General features: G+C 53.5%; 1 protein-coding gene across 1 annotated transcript in view; it reads right to left on the bottom strand.

Moving 5' to 3' along the window:
- Positions 1-10,940, bottom strand: part of FCGBP (Fc gamma binding protein) — a gene marked incomplete at both ends in the record, with an annotated part of 38,829 nt that extends 27,889 nt beyond the window's left edge. Inside the window, 8 exons of the mRNA XM_080703591.1 lie at positions 359-926; positions 3,010-3,614; positions 3,996-4,566; positions 5,526-5,869; positions 9,625-9,915; positions 10,118-10,261; positions 10,321-10,455; positions 10,886-10,940. Of these exons, the coding sequence (XP_080559717.1) occupies positions 359-926; positions 3,010-3,614; positions 3,996-4,566; positions 5,526-5,869; positions 9,625-9,915; positions 10,118-10,261; positions 10,321-10,455; positions 10,886-10,940 (2,713 nt within the window). The remainder of the gene's footprint in view (positions 1-358; positions 927-3,009; positions 3,615-3,995; positions 4,567-5,525; positions 5,870-9,624; positions 9,916-10,117; positions 10,262-10,320; positions 10,456-10,885) is intronic.
- Between the last annotated feature and the right edge of the window lie 1,480 nt (positions 10,941-12,420).

The following is a 12,420-nucleotide window of genomic DNA, read 5'->3' as shown; positions in this document are numbered from 1 at the left end:
TCGAACCTGCACGATCCTCCTGTCTCAGCCTCCCAAGTGCGGGGATTACAAGCGTGCGCCACCACGCCCGGCTCTACTTATTTTTTAATGACAGTTGACACATAAGAATCAGACCCAAGGCCACCACGGACTGAATCAATTTACAAATACTGACCCTAAGTGTGCCTACTGTCTGAGACTGCCTAGCTGTCTTGTTCCCAGGTGTGCAATTGAGAGTGTCTAAGCCTCAGCGTAACCTTGTCTGTTAAATGGGTAGAACCAGGCTGTTAGAAGAATAAAGCAAATCAATGACACTCACACGTTAGTAAATAAACTAAAGCTAAGCCTCCCCTCCCATATTTCCACTCTTGGTACTCACGGCAAAACTCCTCATCCCTCCATGGGTAAACGTTGACCCCAGCGGCCTGGCACGCGGCCGCGTATGTGGCCAGCGCATCACACAGGGGCCCGGACTGGCCTGGCAGCAGGCAGCGGTCATAGACACAGTCGCGCAGGGCACCATGGGGGTCCAGGATGGAGTGGCATTCCCGGAAGGGCCCCTGGGGGTCAGCGAGGATCCCACACTCCTTCTTGCTCTCCAGCTGCTCGGCCACCAGGGAGTCCAGCGTGGGGCAGTCGCCTGGCTCGGCTGCTCCACAGCCGGGTGTTGACTCCTCCTGCCAGCTGTTCCCGAAGGCCAGGTTATTGGCGGCCTGGCCTCCATCCCGCAAAGCCAGGTCATCTTTTGGATCCCCGTTGAAGTTCCCACAGAGGCCACACAGGGCCTCAGAATAGCTGCTGGGCACCTTGACGGTCACTAGCGCATCCCAGTTGTAGGTCACCGTCAGGCCAAAGTCTGTGCGCACGACGGCGTTGTTGCCTTGGCGGAACACCTGCACCTGCCCGTTTGCAGCTTGGAAGGGCAGGTAATGAAGGATGCCGTCCACCTGGGCAGACACAGGAAGGGAACCGGTCAGGGTATCCGCGGCTCAGTAGCTCCGCCCTCTCACGTGGCCCAGGCAACTCCGGCCTTCTTTCTGTTCTCTTGATTGCATCATGCTCGGTCCCACCTCAGGACCTTTGCACTGGCTGGGTCTGCTGCCGGGCACACCAGCCATCATTCTTCAATCCAAATCCCCAACCATGGCCTTCAAAACCTACCAGATCCCTTTCCTGTCACCCGCCTACACTTGCCTCCTCCGACTCTTCCTCTCGCTGGCTCTACCCTGCCACACGACTTCCTCCTAGCTCTCTGACTCTCCAGCGTGGTCCAGTCTTAGGCCCTTTGCACCTCCCACCTTTCTCCTGCTGCTTCTGCTTTATCTTTCAGGACCTGGTCAGGCATGGCAACACATGCTTGTAATCCCAGGACTTGGGAGGCTGAGACAGGAGGATCTGGGTTCGTGGCCAGCCTCAGCTACTTAGCGAGGCCTTCTGCAGTTTAGTGAGACCCTAGTTTTTTGGTTTTTAGGTTTTGTTGTGTGTGTGTGTGGTACTGGGGATGGAATTCAGGGGCATTCTACCTCCGAGATACACCCCCAGTCCTATTATTTTGAAACCGGGTCTCACTGAGTTGCGAAGGGCCTCACTAAATAGCCAGGGCTGGCCTCAAACCCGGATCCTCCTGTCTCAGCCTCCCAAATGCTGGGATTACAACTGTGTGTCACCACGACTGGCTGAGACTCTGTTTTAAAATAAAGAATAAGAGCTGGGCGTGGTGGCGCACGCCTGTAATCCCAGCATTCGGGAGGCTGAGACTGGAGGATTATGGTTCACGGACAGCCTCAGCTACTTAGTGAGGCCCTCTGCAACTCAGTGAGACCCGGTTTCAAAATAAAGAATAAAAAATAGGGCTGGGTGTGTAACTTGGAGGTAAAATGCCCCTGAGATCCATTTCCAGTACCTCAAAATAAAATAAAATAAAAATATAGAGAAAATCAGTAGGTCTCCACTTTATGTGTGGTAGACCCTTTGAGAACTCTCTGCCTAGGGCCATGCAGCCCCTTTAGTGAGTCCTGCTCCATGGTGATCTGGGGGGGTCAGAAAAGACCTGTGTTATCCTCCAGTGCACACCCCCTACCTCCCCTTCTTTCACGGATCACCTGACATGTCACCTCCTTCAGAAAATGCACAAATCAAAAAGAAAGAAATAAAGAAAATGCACAAATCTACAATTCCAAAGGTTCATGAAAGCAGCTCACAGTCACTGTTGGCCTGGCTTGTTTATTTATTTTTACTTTTTTTTGTGTGGTACTGGGGTTCCTGGAAACCCTTCTACCTCCGGGCTACACTCCCAGACCTATTTTATATATTTTTCATTTGGAAACTGGGTCTCTTAAGCCAGTGAAGCTGGCTTTGAACCTGCACGATCCTCCTGTCTCCCAAGCGCGGGGAAGACAAGCGTGTGCCACCACGCCCGGCACCAGTCCCATTTTGTAACAGGGTCTCACTGAGTTGCAAAGGGCCTCACTAAGTAGCTGAGGCCATCTGCAAACTCTGATCCTCCTGTCTCAGCCTCCCAAATTTGGGATTTGTAATTTCAAATTCTGGGATTACAAGTTTACGCCACCACACTTGGCTTTATTTTTTATTTTATTTTTTTTATTATTATTTTGTGTGTGTGTGTGTGGTACTGGGGTTCCTGGAAGCCCTTCTTCCTCCGGGCTACACTCCCAGACCTATTTTATATTTTTGAAACAGGGTCTCTTACGCCAGCACGGCTGGCTTCGAACCTGCGCGATCCTCCTGTCTCTGCCTCCCAAGCGCGGGGATTACAAGCGTGCGCCACCACGCCCGGCTTCTATTTTTTATTTTGAAGCAAGATCTAGCTCAGTTGCTGAGGGTGTCGCTAAACTGCTGAATCTGGCCTCAAATCTTCGATCCTCCTGTCTCAGCCTCCCCGAATACCAGTGTGTGCCGCTATGCCCAGCTCATGATCTTGAATATGTCCCCAGCCCCACCTGGATCGGGAGCCACTAATCTTAGGGGGCCTTCCTGCCCTCACCCCCGCCCTGGGCGCATGCCACTCACCAGCACTTGGCCCGGGTACTCGCGGCGCACAGCCACCTTCACCCCGTGGGCCTCCACCTGCACGGCGCGCGTGTAGCTCACGGTCTGGCTGCCCCGGTGCTCATTTTCCACCAGCACCTGGAAGGCAGGCAGGGCTGCGTCCTGGCCACACGAGCCGGCCAGCAGGTACGTGCAGGTGCCCATGAAGTCAAAGCGCCGGCCATCGAAGCTCACATAATGCGGGTCCCCCGACGCCTCGCAGGTCCCGAAGTTCTCGGGGTAGCAGCCCAGGAGGCCATTCTGGACCTGGCAGCGCTGGTCCTTCGGGCAGCCGTCAGTGTCCACGCAGCTCACCTGGTGTGTGGTACCATTGCAGGTGCAGCTCCGACGGCACACTTCATCGCCCCACACTTGCTGGCCCGGCGCAAGCTGGAGGCCCTGGAAGGTGCAGCCGCAGGAGGATTCAGGCACACAGTCGGCGCCGCTGGCCAGGAAACCTGGGAGGCACACGCAGCCCTCCACACACGGGCGATTGGAGCAGTTGGCCGGCACCGCAGACGAGTTGCAGGTGGCCTGGCAGGCGGGGCCGCAGGCCTGGTATTGGCTGTTGGCAGGGCAAGACATGGCTGTGTAGGGAAGAGAGACCGGAGTGCGTCAGGACCATGCAGCGTGGCCTTGGAGGGGTGCCCAGTCGGGAAGGACGTGCCAGGTTGCAATCCTGCTTCTCCTTGCAATCTCTCTCCAGGCGGAATCGGGAACCTCCTCTGTGTCCCATACACACAGAGCTTCCTGCATCCCAACCCCAAAACCTCTGAGCTGCCACTGTCTAGTGATGCGGCCACCCCAACCTTGGGCTCCTCGTGAACAGAGCCTGGCTGAGTGGCCGTCACCCTCCCTGGCATCATCCAGCCCCAGACTGAACTGCAGTAGGCGACTGGATATCGAGCAGAGACAAGGGGTCCCCGCCTCCCCCCAGGGGCTCCCGGCCCACTCCGGGCGTCACTCACGGCAGTTGGCTGGTGACCTCCAGTCCCCGACGGGGACGCCAAGTTGCATGCAGGCCTGGGCGTAGGTGCTAAGGGCCCGGCACAGGCTGAGCCGCTCCCCGCCGGTCACGCAGAGGTCATACACGCAGTCTTTCAGGAAGGGCTGGGGATCCAGAGCTTCCTGGCAGGCGGTGAAGGGGCCTTCGGGCAGGGTGAGCATGCCGCAGAGACGGCTGCCCTGGTAGTGCTGCTCCTGGCCGGCCGTGCAGGCGGGACAGTTGCTCTGGCAACCGTCGTCACACAGGTAGTCCCCGTCGTCCAGCTTCCAGCTACTGGCAAACTCCACGATGTCAGAAACCTGCTCCCAGTCAGGTGTGAAGAAGTCATCGGCGGGGTTGCCGTTGTAGTTCCCGCACAGCCCGCACACCTGGTCTTTGAAGCGCTCGGGCAGCCTCACTACCAGCTGGCAGTCCCAGTCGTAGGTGACCACCAGCCCGAAGTCCAGCTCCACCACCGCCAGCCTCCCGCTCTGGTACACGCGCAGGCGGCCCTCGCTCAGGGAGACCGGCAGGCTCGAGCGCTGGTTGTCGACCTGCAGAAACGTAGGATGCTCAGCCCTCTGCGTGTTCACCTCCTCTGCCCACCTCCCACCTCCTCCTGTCATTGCCACCGCTGGAGCCTCCAGATCATCGTCGTTGAAGAGCCCGTGGCGTCAAATGTCCTTCCCCAAGACGTGTGCATAGCTCACTCCCTCACCTCCCGCAGACTACTCAGAAGTGATCAACTCAATGAGATCGTTTCTGACCACCGATTTCAAAAAGCAACCCTTTCCACCAGGCATGGTGGCACACATATGTCATTCCAGAACTTGGGAGGTTGAGACAGGAGGCTCACAGGTTAGAGGCCAGCTGCAGCAACTTAGTAAGATCTTGTTTTGAAATAAGTAAAAAAGGGCTGGGGTTTTCTAGGGAGGTAGAATATCCCTGGGTTCAATCCTCAGGACCAAAAAGGAAGAAGTAAAGAAAAATAGCCACCCCCTCCGTACTCACTACTCTTTTTTTTTTTCCTATAGCTTCTAACCTTCTAAAATATAATTTGCAAATTTATCCCACTTATTATCTAACTCCCTGACTAAGACAGGGGTCTTTTGTCTGCTTTGATCACTTTTGGTGTGTGTCTGTGGTGCTGGGGATTGACCCAGGGACATTCTACTTCTGAACTACACTCCCAGCTTTTTAAAAATTATTTTGTTTTGAAGCAGGGTCTGACTAGGTTGCTGAGAGTCTCGCTAAGAGGCTGAAGCTGGCCTTGAACTTGTGATCCTTCCGTCTCTGCCTTCCAAGGACTGGGATTACAAGTGCATGCCAATGCGCCTGGCTCTGCTACTGATTTCCAGCTCCCCACTTCCTATCGCCCACCTGCATGGCCCACCTCTCTACACCCTCCACGCCAGAGCAAAGGGCTTGGATTTGGGGTCTAACACCAGGGCTTTGCTTCAGCCTTAGGACTGGCAGCTCAGGGGTGTTAAACCCAAAGCCTTCTGACGCTCACCCGGATGTAGCCAACTTCCCCGCGGGTCAAGGACACCGCGTGGCTATAGGCGCGCACGGTGACCCAGCCCACGTAGGAGACTTGCTGGCTGCTCCGGTGCTCATTCTTGGCTTCCACGCTGAAGGCGGGCAGGTTCTCATCCGGCCCACACAGCTCAGCCATGGTGTAGGTGCACGTGCCCATCATGTCGTAGTGGCGCCCATCGAAGGTGGTGTAATGGGGGTCCCCCTGGGCAAGGCAGACGGCTGTGGACTCCTCCAGGCACTTAGCTTTCCCCCCTGTCACCTGGCAGCGCTGCCCAGTGGCGCACCGCACATCTTTGCAGGATGGCTCCACCTGCTGAGCTGGAGAAAGAGAAGAGGGTTGACACCGAGTGAGAAATGTCCAATGGGGCTGGATGCGACCGCGCATGCCTAAAAATCCCAGTACTTGGAAGACTGAGAGAGGAGGAATCGCGGGTTGAAGGCCAAACTCAGCAACTTGGGGAGAGCCTCTGCACTTTAGCAAGACCCTGTTCCAAGATAAAAAGTGAAAAGGGGTGGGAGTAGCTGGGGGTAGTAGCACACACTTGTAATGCCAGCACCTCTGAGGCTGAAACAGGAAGATCACGGGCTGAAAGCCAGCCTCAACAATTTAGCAAGTAACTTAGTGAGACCTTGTTTCCATATATATATTCAAGCTGAGGGTGTAGCTCAGAGATAGAATACCCCTGGGTTAAAGCCTCAGCACCACACACAAAAGAAAGAAAGAAAGAAAGAAAGAAAGAAAGAAAGAAAGAAAGAAAGAAAGAAAGAAAGAAAGAAAGAAAGAAAGAAAGAAAGAAAGAAGAAAGAAAGAGAGGGGAAGGAAGGAAGGAAGGAAGGAAGGAAGGAAGGAAGGAAGGAAGGAAGGAAGGAAATGTTCTTGGGGACAGAGTCCTGGGCCCTCTCACCTTTTAGAGTAAACTGGAGGTCTGGAATCTCAAGGAAGAGAGGGATACTCAGATTGCTCTGAAACCCCATTTTTTTTTCCAGATTACCCAGTTTAACAAACAGCTATCCAGGAAGAATGGAAAGTAATGAGTAAGGAGGCTGAGACAGAAGGATCCCACAGGTTCAAAGCCAGCCTCAACTACTTAGTGAGGCCCTCTGCAACTCAGTGAGACCCTGTTTCAAAATAAAGAATAAGAGCCGGGCGTGGTGGCGCACGCTTGTAATCCCCGCGCTTGGGAGGCTGAGACAGGAGGATCGCACAGGTTCGAAGCCAGCCTCAGCTACTTAGTGAGGCTCTCAGCAACTTAGTGAGACCCTGTTTCCAAATAAAGTATAAAATAGGTCTGGGAGTATAGCCTGGAGGTAGAAAAGCCCCTGGGTACTACCCAGTACCGAAGGAAAGAAAGAAAGAAAGAAGAAAGAAAGGAAGAAAGAAAGAAAGAAAGAAAGAAAGAAAGAAAGAAAGAAAGAAAAAAGAAAGAAAGGGAGAGAAAGAAAGAAAGATAGATTGGGCTAGGGGTGTAGCTTGGAGGTAGAATAAAATAAAATAGTGAGGAAGGACCAGCAACCATCACTGAAATGTTTATTTGTTTTTCTCTTTCTCTTTTCCTATCTTTCCACAAGGCTAGAAAGGCTAAGAGATGGGGGGGGGGGTTACAGGAATAGAACCCAGGGGGAGCTTTGCCTCTGAGCTATAGACCTCAGCCCATTTATTTACTTACTTACTCACTTACCAAGGTCTCACTCAGTTGCTGAGGCTAGTTTCTAACCTGTGATCCTCCTCTTTCAGCCTCCCAACTGGGACTGCAGGCGCGCACCACATACCTGGCTCTTCAGTGCTGACCAACAGTGTTGCCAAGTTTCTGTTGTTATTGCTTTGTAGTACTGAGGATTGAACTCAGGGGCATTTTACCTCCAAGTTTCACCCCTAGCCCTTTTTTTTTTTTTAAGGGTCTTGCTATGTTACCGAGTCTTGCTATATTGCTGAGGCAGGCCTTATGCCAGCAATCCTCCTTTGTCGGCCTCCCAAGTGCCAGATTTACAGTATGTACCACCGGACCTGGTTGTTAGAGGGCTTAAATAAACTAAAACTTACGTAGGGTTTGGAACTGAACCCAGGTGTTAAATTAAATGTTACCTGTTATAATGATCACTCGCCCATTTTCCTCTACCATTTAAGCCAAAAGGGTCTCATTGAAGCTGGGTTGCTTCCATGCCTTGGAGTGCTGGAAGGAGGGACATTTTGGCCAAGACAGGGAATGTCATGTCTAGGGCTTTAGCATGGAGGAGACTATGTAGGAAGAAATACCTCTTCCCGGTCAGCCTCCCAGTTCTCAAAATCTCATGTCTGGCACTGGGGATGGAACCCGGGGACATTCTACCTCCAAGCTACACCCCCCCCACACCCCTATTTTTATCTTTATTTTCAAACAGGGTCTCACTGAATTGCAAAGGGTCTCACTAAGTAGCTGAGGCTGTCCGTGAACCGCCATCCTCCTGTCTCGGCCTCCCAAATGCTGGGATTACAGGTTTGCGCCACCACGCCTGGCTTCAGCCTTAGCAACTTTGTGAGATCCGGTTTCAAAATAAAAATAGGGCCGGGGTTTAGCTCAGAGGTAGAATGCCCCTGGGCTCAATCTCAGTACCAAAAAGAACAAAATAATGAAACAAAAAACCACCAACACCACTATCACCAACAAAACCCCAAATCAAACCAAAAACAAACCACGTCAAGCACCTAGAGAGATGCCTGGAACACGGAGAGATAGACACTTCCCCACCTCCCAGTACATACCACCATCATCATTATTATACTTTTAGACTTGCTGAGTTTGGGCACTGACATTTCTATGCCAGGTATGGAGAGTAGCAGTCAACAGCTATATAGCTGTGCTGCTAACATACTGAAGTGTTTCCAAACTGGTTGATAAGAAGCTGCTGACCAAACCAGGTGTGGTGGCGCACACACTTACAATCCCAGTACTTGGAAGATAGAGAAAGATTGCAGGTTCAAGGCCAGCCTCGGCAACTTAGTGAGACCTTCAACAACTTATTAAGACCCTGTTTCAAATAAAAATTTTAAAGGGATGGTGGGGGGGGGGTCTGGAAGATTTAAGAAGCCGGGCGTGGTGGCGCACGCTTGTAATCCCAGCATTTGGGAGGCTGAGACTGGAGGATCGTGGTTCGCGGACAGCCTCAGCTACTACTTAGTGAGGCCCTCTGCAACTCAGTGAGACCCTGTTTCAAAAAATAAAGAATAGGCCGGGCGTGGTGGCGCACGCCTGTAATCCCCGCGCTTGGGAGGCGGAGACAGGAGGATCGTGCAGGTTCGAAGCCAGCCGCGCTGGCATAAGAGACCCTGTTTCAAAAATATAAAATAGGTCTGGGAGTGTAGCCCGGAGGTAGAAGGGCTTCCAGGAACCCCAGTACCACCAAAAAATAAATAAATAAATAAATAAATAAATAAATAAATAAATAAATAAATATAAATAAATAAAGAAAGAATAGGCCGGGCGTGGTGGCGCACGCTTGCAATCCCTCCGCTTGGGAGGCTGAGACAGGAGGATCGCACGGGTTCGAAGCCAGCCTCAGCTACTTAGTGAGGCTCTCAGCAACTTGGTGAGACCCTGTTTCCAAATAAAATATAAAAAAGGTCTGGGAGTATAGCCTGGAGGTAGAAAGCCTCTGGGTTCCACCCCCAGTACCACCCAAAAAAAAAAAAAAAGAAAAAAAAAATAGGGCAGGGGATGTAGCTCGGAGGTCGAATGCCCCTGGGTTCCATCCCCAGACCCACACACACAAAAAAAGACTTAAAGAAGATGTCAGGGAGGATACAAGTAAGACATAGACAGCCCAGCCGAGCTAGGAAGCCGCAGAGCAACAGGCAGGTAGGAAGAGGTGGCCAGGAGTGATTTTCTCTTGCTCTCTGCGGCAGGGAGAAGCGGATGCCCCATCACATATAGACTGGGCCAGCCCAAAGGTAAGCAGCCTGAATCTGGTAGTGAACTGGGCCTTGCGGATCCTGGTCAACAGTCCCGAGGTCTAGTTCAACATAAGAAAATTTACTGCCTGGCACAGCTGCCCAGGTGAGCTTGGTCCCCAGTACCTGCCCATCCAGGTCAGCTTGCCCACAGCTTTTGTCTGTGCCACCACCACAGCCACACTCTGAGAGCCTGGCGCTCTCTTGGTCAAATAGTCAGAGCAGCAGGCCTCCACATGGGGGACCATGATCAGGTAGGGGCCATGGGTCGTGCACTCCTGCAGAACGGCAGGACCCAGACACCCTACATCTATGGACAGGTAGAGCGGTTGAGATGGCCGGATCTCAGACTCAGCTGTGTCACCCATCGGGAGCTCACGGGAGTGGGTAGCACCCTCATGGCTGTAGGTCCACTGGTCTGGCCAGATTGAAATGGGACCTGGGAGGCAGAGGGGGGACCACGTAGCGGGTATCCCGGGGTGATGTGGGTAGCAGCAGCTCCACCACATGGCTGCAGACTATGTGCATCTGGACAGAGATGTGGCAAGAGAAGACAACTACAAAAAGCTACTCACTGTGACCTTTGACCCCGAGCTACTGTCACTCTTAAAGCTCAGAGTAGAAGTGCCCTCGAACGTCACTGCCCCCCTTCACGTCGATGGTGACCAAGGCACCGGTTCCACCAGCCACCACGGCGGATTCCTTGACTGAACTGTCAGGGGCCATGAACTCAAAGTACCAGGGCCGAGGGCACACAGGGAGCGCCGTCAGTCCCATTGTGTGGCCTTAATGCCCGCGGTCTGCACAGAGACCGAGGTCAGAGCGAATCTCCACCACACAGCACAGCGGAAGATGTTGTTCCGGGTCATCTGAGCCTTGGCCCCGATGCTAACTGTGACCGATTGCTCGACCTCCCTCACGATGACCTTCTGCCAGGTGCGATCCACTCGGCTGAGGACGGAGGCCCAAGTGGTATTTTCTGACAGACCAGAGATGAGAAGATGGGGGTTGGTGGAGAGGAAGAAGAAGAAGAAGAAGAAGAAGAAGAAGAAGAAGAAGAAGAAGAAGAAGAAGAAGAAGAAGAAGAAGAAGAAGCAGCGGAGGAAGAGGAGGAGGAGAGAAAGAGAAAGAAAGGAAGAGAAAGAAAGAGAGAAAGAAAAAGAAAATGTGCCCTAGAAATACAGGGGAGCAGGGCTTCTCAACAGTCCCAACAAGGAAGAGAGAGGAAATGAAATGGGTGAATTACCCCTTTTTCTCTGTAGAACCCAAGGTCCTCTCTCTAACCCAGCTAGACGGGGGGGACATTGGAAGATGGGTTTGTGGAGAGGACACAAATGAAGGCTGCTGACCCCAGCGGGCAGTTTCTCAGATTGGGATGAGGACATGGATGGGTACTTGATTTGACTTACCCAACAGGAGGGCTGCTCCAGCCCAGAGCGTCCACCAGCTCCACAGGGAACCCATGCCTGCAAGTAGGGAAAGAGAGGGGGTCATGGGAGCTGGGCCTGCCAGTGCTGCTGGGCACTGTCCTGGAGAGGGCCAGCCTCAGGACCAGAGCCCTGCGTATCAGGAAGGCTGAGGTGGGGAGAGAAGCTGAATAGATGGGAAAAGATGGGCTTGATCCAAGGGCGTGTGTGTATGTGTGTGTGTGTGTGTGTGTGTGTGTGTGTGTGTGTGTGTGTGTGTGTAGGGAAGGCTGCCTGTCCCATGGATGGGTGGAGGGAGGAGGTGGAACAAGCAGAAGCCAGGAACAAGGCCAAGGATGCAGATGTCCAGAGATTCCAGGGAGGAGGATGAGGAGAGCCAGGGGCAAGGACAGGAGGCCGGCTGTCGCCTTCCGTCGGGAACCCAGCCCAGCTCTCTCACCTGCAGGTCCCGGGAGCTGTGGAGCCAGCGTGCAGGCTGCACTATATAGTGGAGCGTCTTGACCCTCAGGCCACACCCCCGGCCACCTGCCTGGCAGCTGGTGCCAAGTTCCTGGAGGAGGCTGCTGATCTCAGGGCCAGGTGGAATGGGGAACCCCAAAGCCTGGGAAGGGTGGTGCCTGGAGCCTGCATTCTGCAAGGGCTGTGAGAACAGCTGGCAGCTGCACCCTGGGAGCCTAAAGCAAAATCTAGTCCTGGAAGGGTGGTATCTCCAGGGAGACAGCTGGGGAGCATGGTGCTGGGGGCCTGGGTCTGGGAGAGGGGGCAGGTTGGTAGCGGGGAGCATGGGGTGGGAGGCAGGCTCACCCGCCAAATATCTTCCTTTAGCCTCTGCCAGAAACAAGAGCCAAGGGCCCATATCCAGGTCCTGACTCCTCCCTGGTCCCCATGGGCTGACCCCTGGTGCCAAGCCAGCCACACCTCATTTTCCAGGTGCCAGTGAAGGGCAGGTATCTGGGGATGGGCAGGGGTCTGAGCCTGCTGTAGTGTGGGACAGAATGCCTCCACCCCCAGTCCAGCAGGGCCCACCGTATTCCTCCTGTGTGAAATAGAGACATCAATACTAGCCTGACCCAGCTTACTGGTCTCCCAGGGGACAGACCCACCCTTCCTTCCTTCCTTCCTTCCTTCCTTCCTTCCTTCCTTCCTTCCTTCCTTCCTTCTTATGCCAGGAATTGAACCCAGGGGTGTTCTACCTCTGAGCTACACCCCCAGCCCTATTTTACTTTGTGTCCAGGGTTGCTGAAGGTCTTGCTATACTACCGAGGTTGGTTTCAAACCTGCCATCCTCCTGTCTCAGCCTCCCAAGTGCTGGGATGACAGGTGTGTGCATCAGACCAGGTTCATGCTCTGTAGTTTCTGTCCACGGGCCTGGGGCTGAGGCTGTGCATGAAGAGGCCAGAGGCCTCTGTTTCCTGGTTCCACATGACATGTGGGTTTCACTTCCTGGACAGTTATTTGGCTTGACAGTTGATTTTTGGTGAGGATTTTTTCCCCCCTCAGAAGCGACTTGCTGAACA

Source organism: Muscardinus avellanarius (genome assembly GCF_963383645.1).
Source record: "Muscardinus avellanarius genome assembly, chromosome: 10".
NCBI lineage: Eukaryota > Metazoa > Chordata > Mammalia > Rodentia > Gliridae > Muscardinus > Muscardinus avellanarius.
Note: the sequence above shows the minus strand (reverse complement) of the source record. Positions and strands in the feature narration are given on the sequence as shown.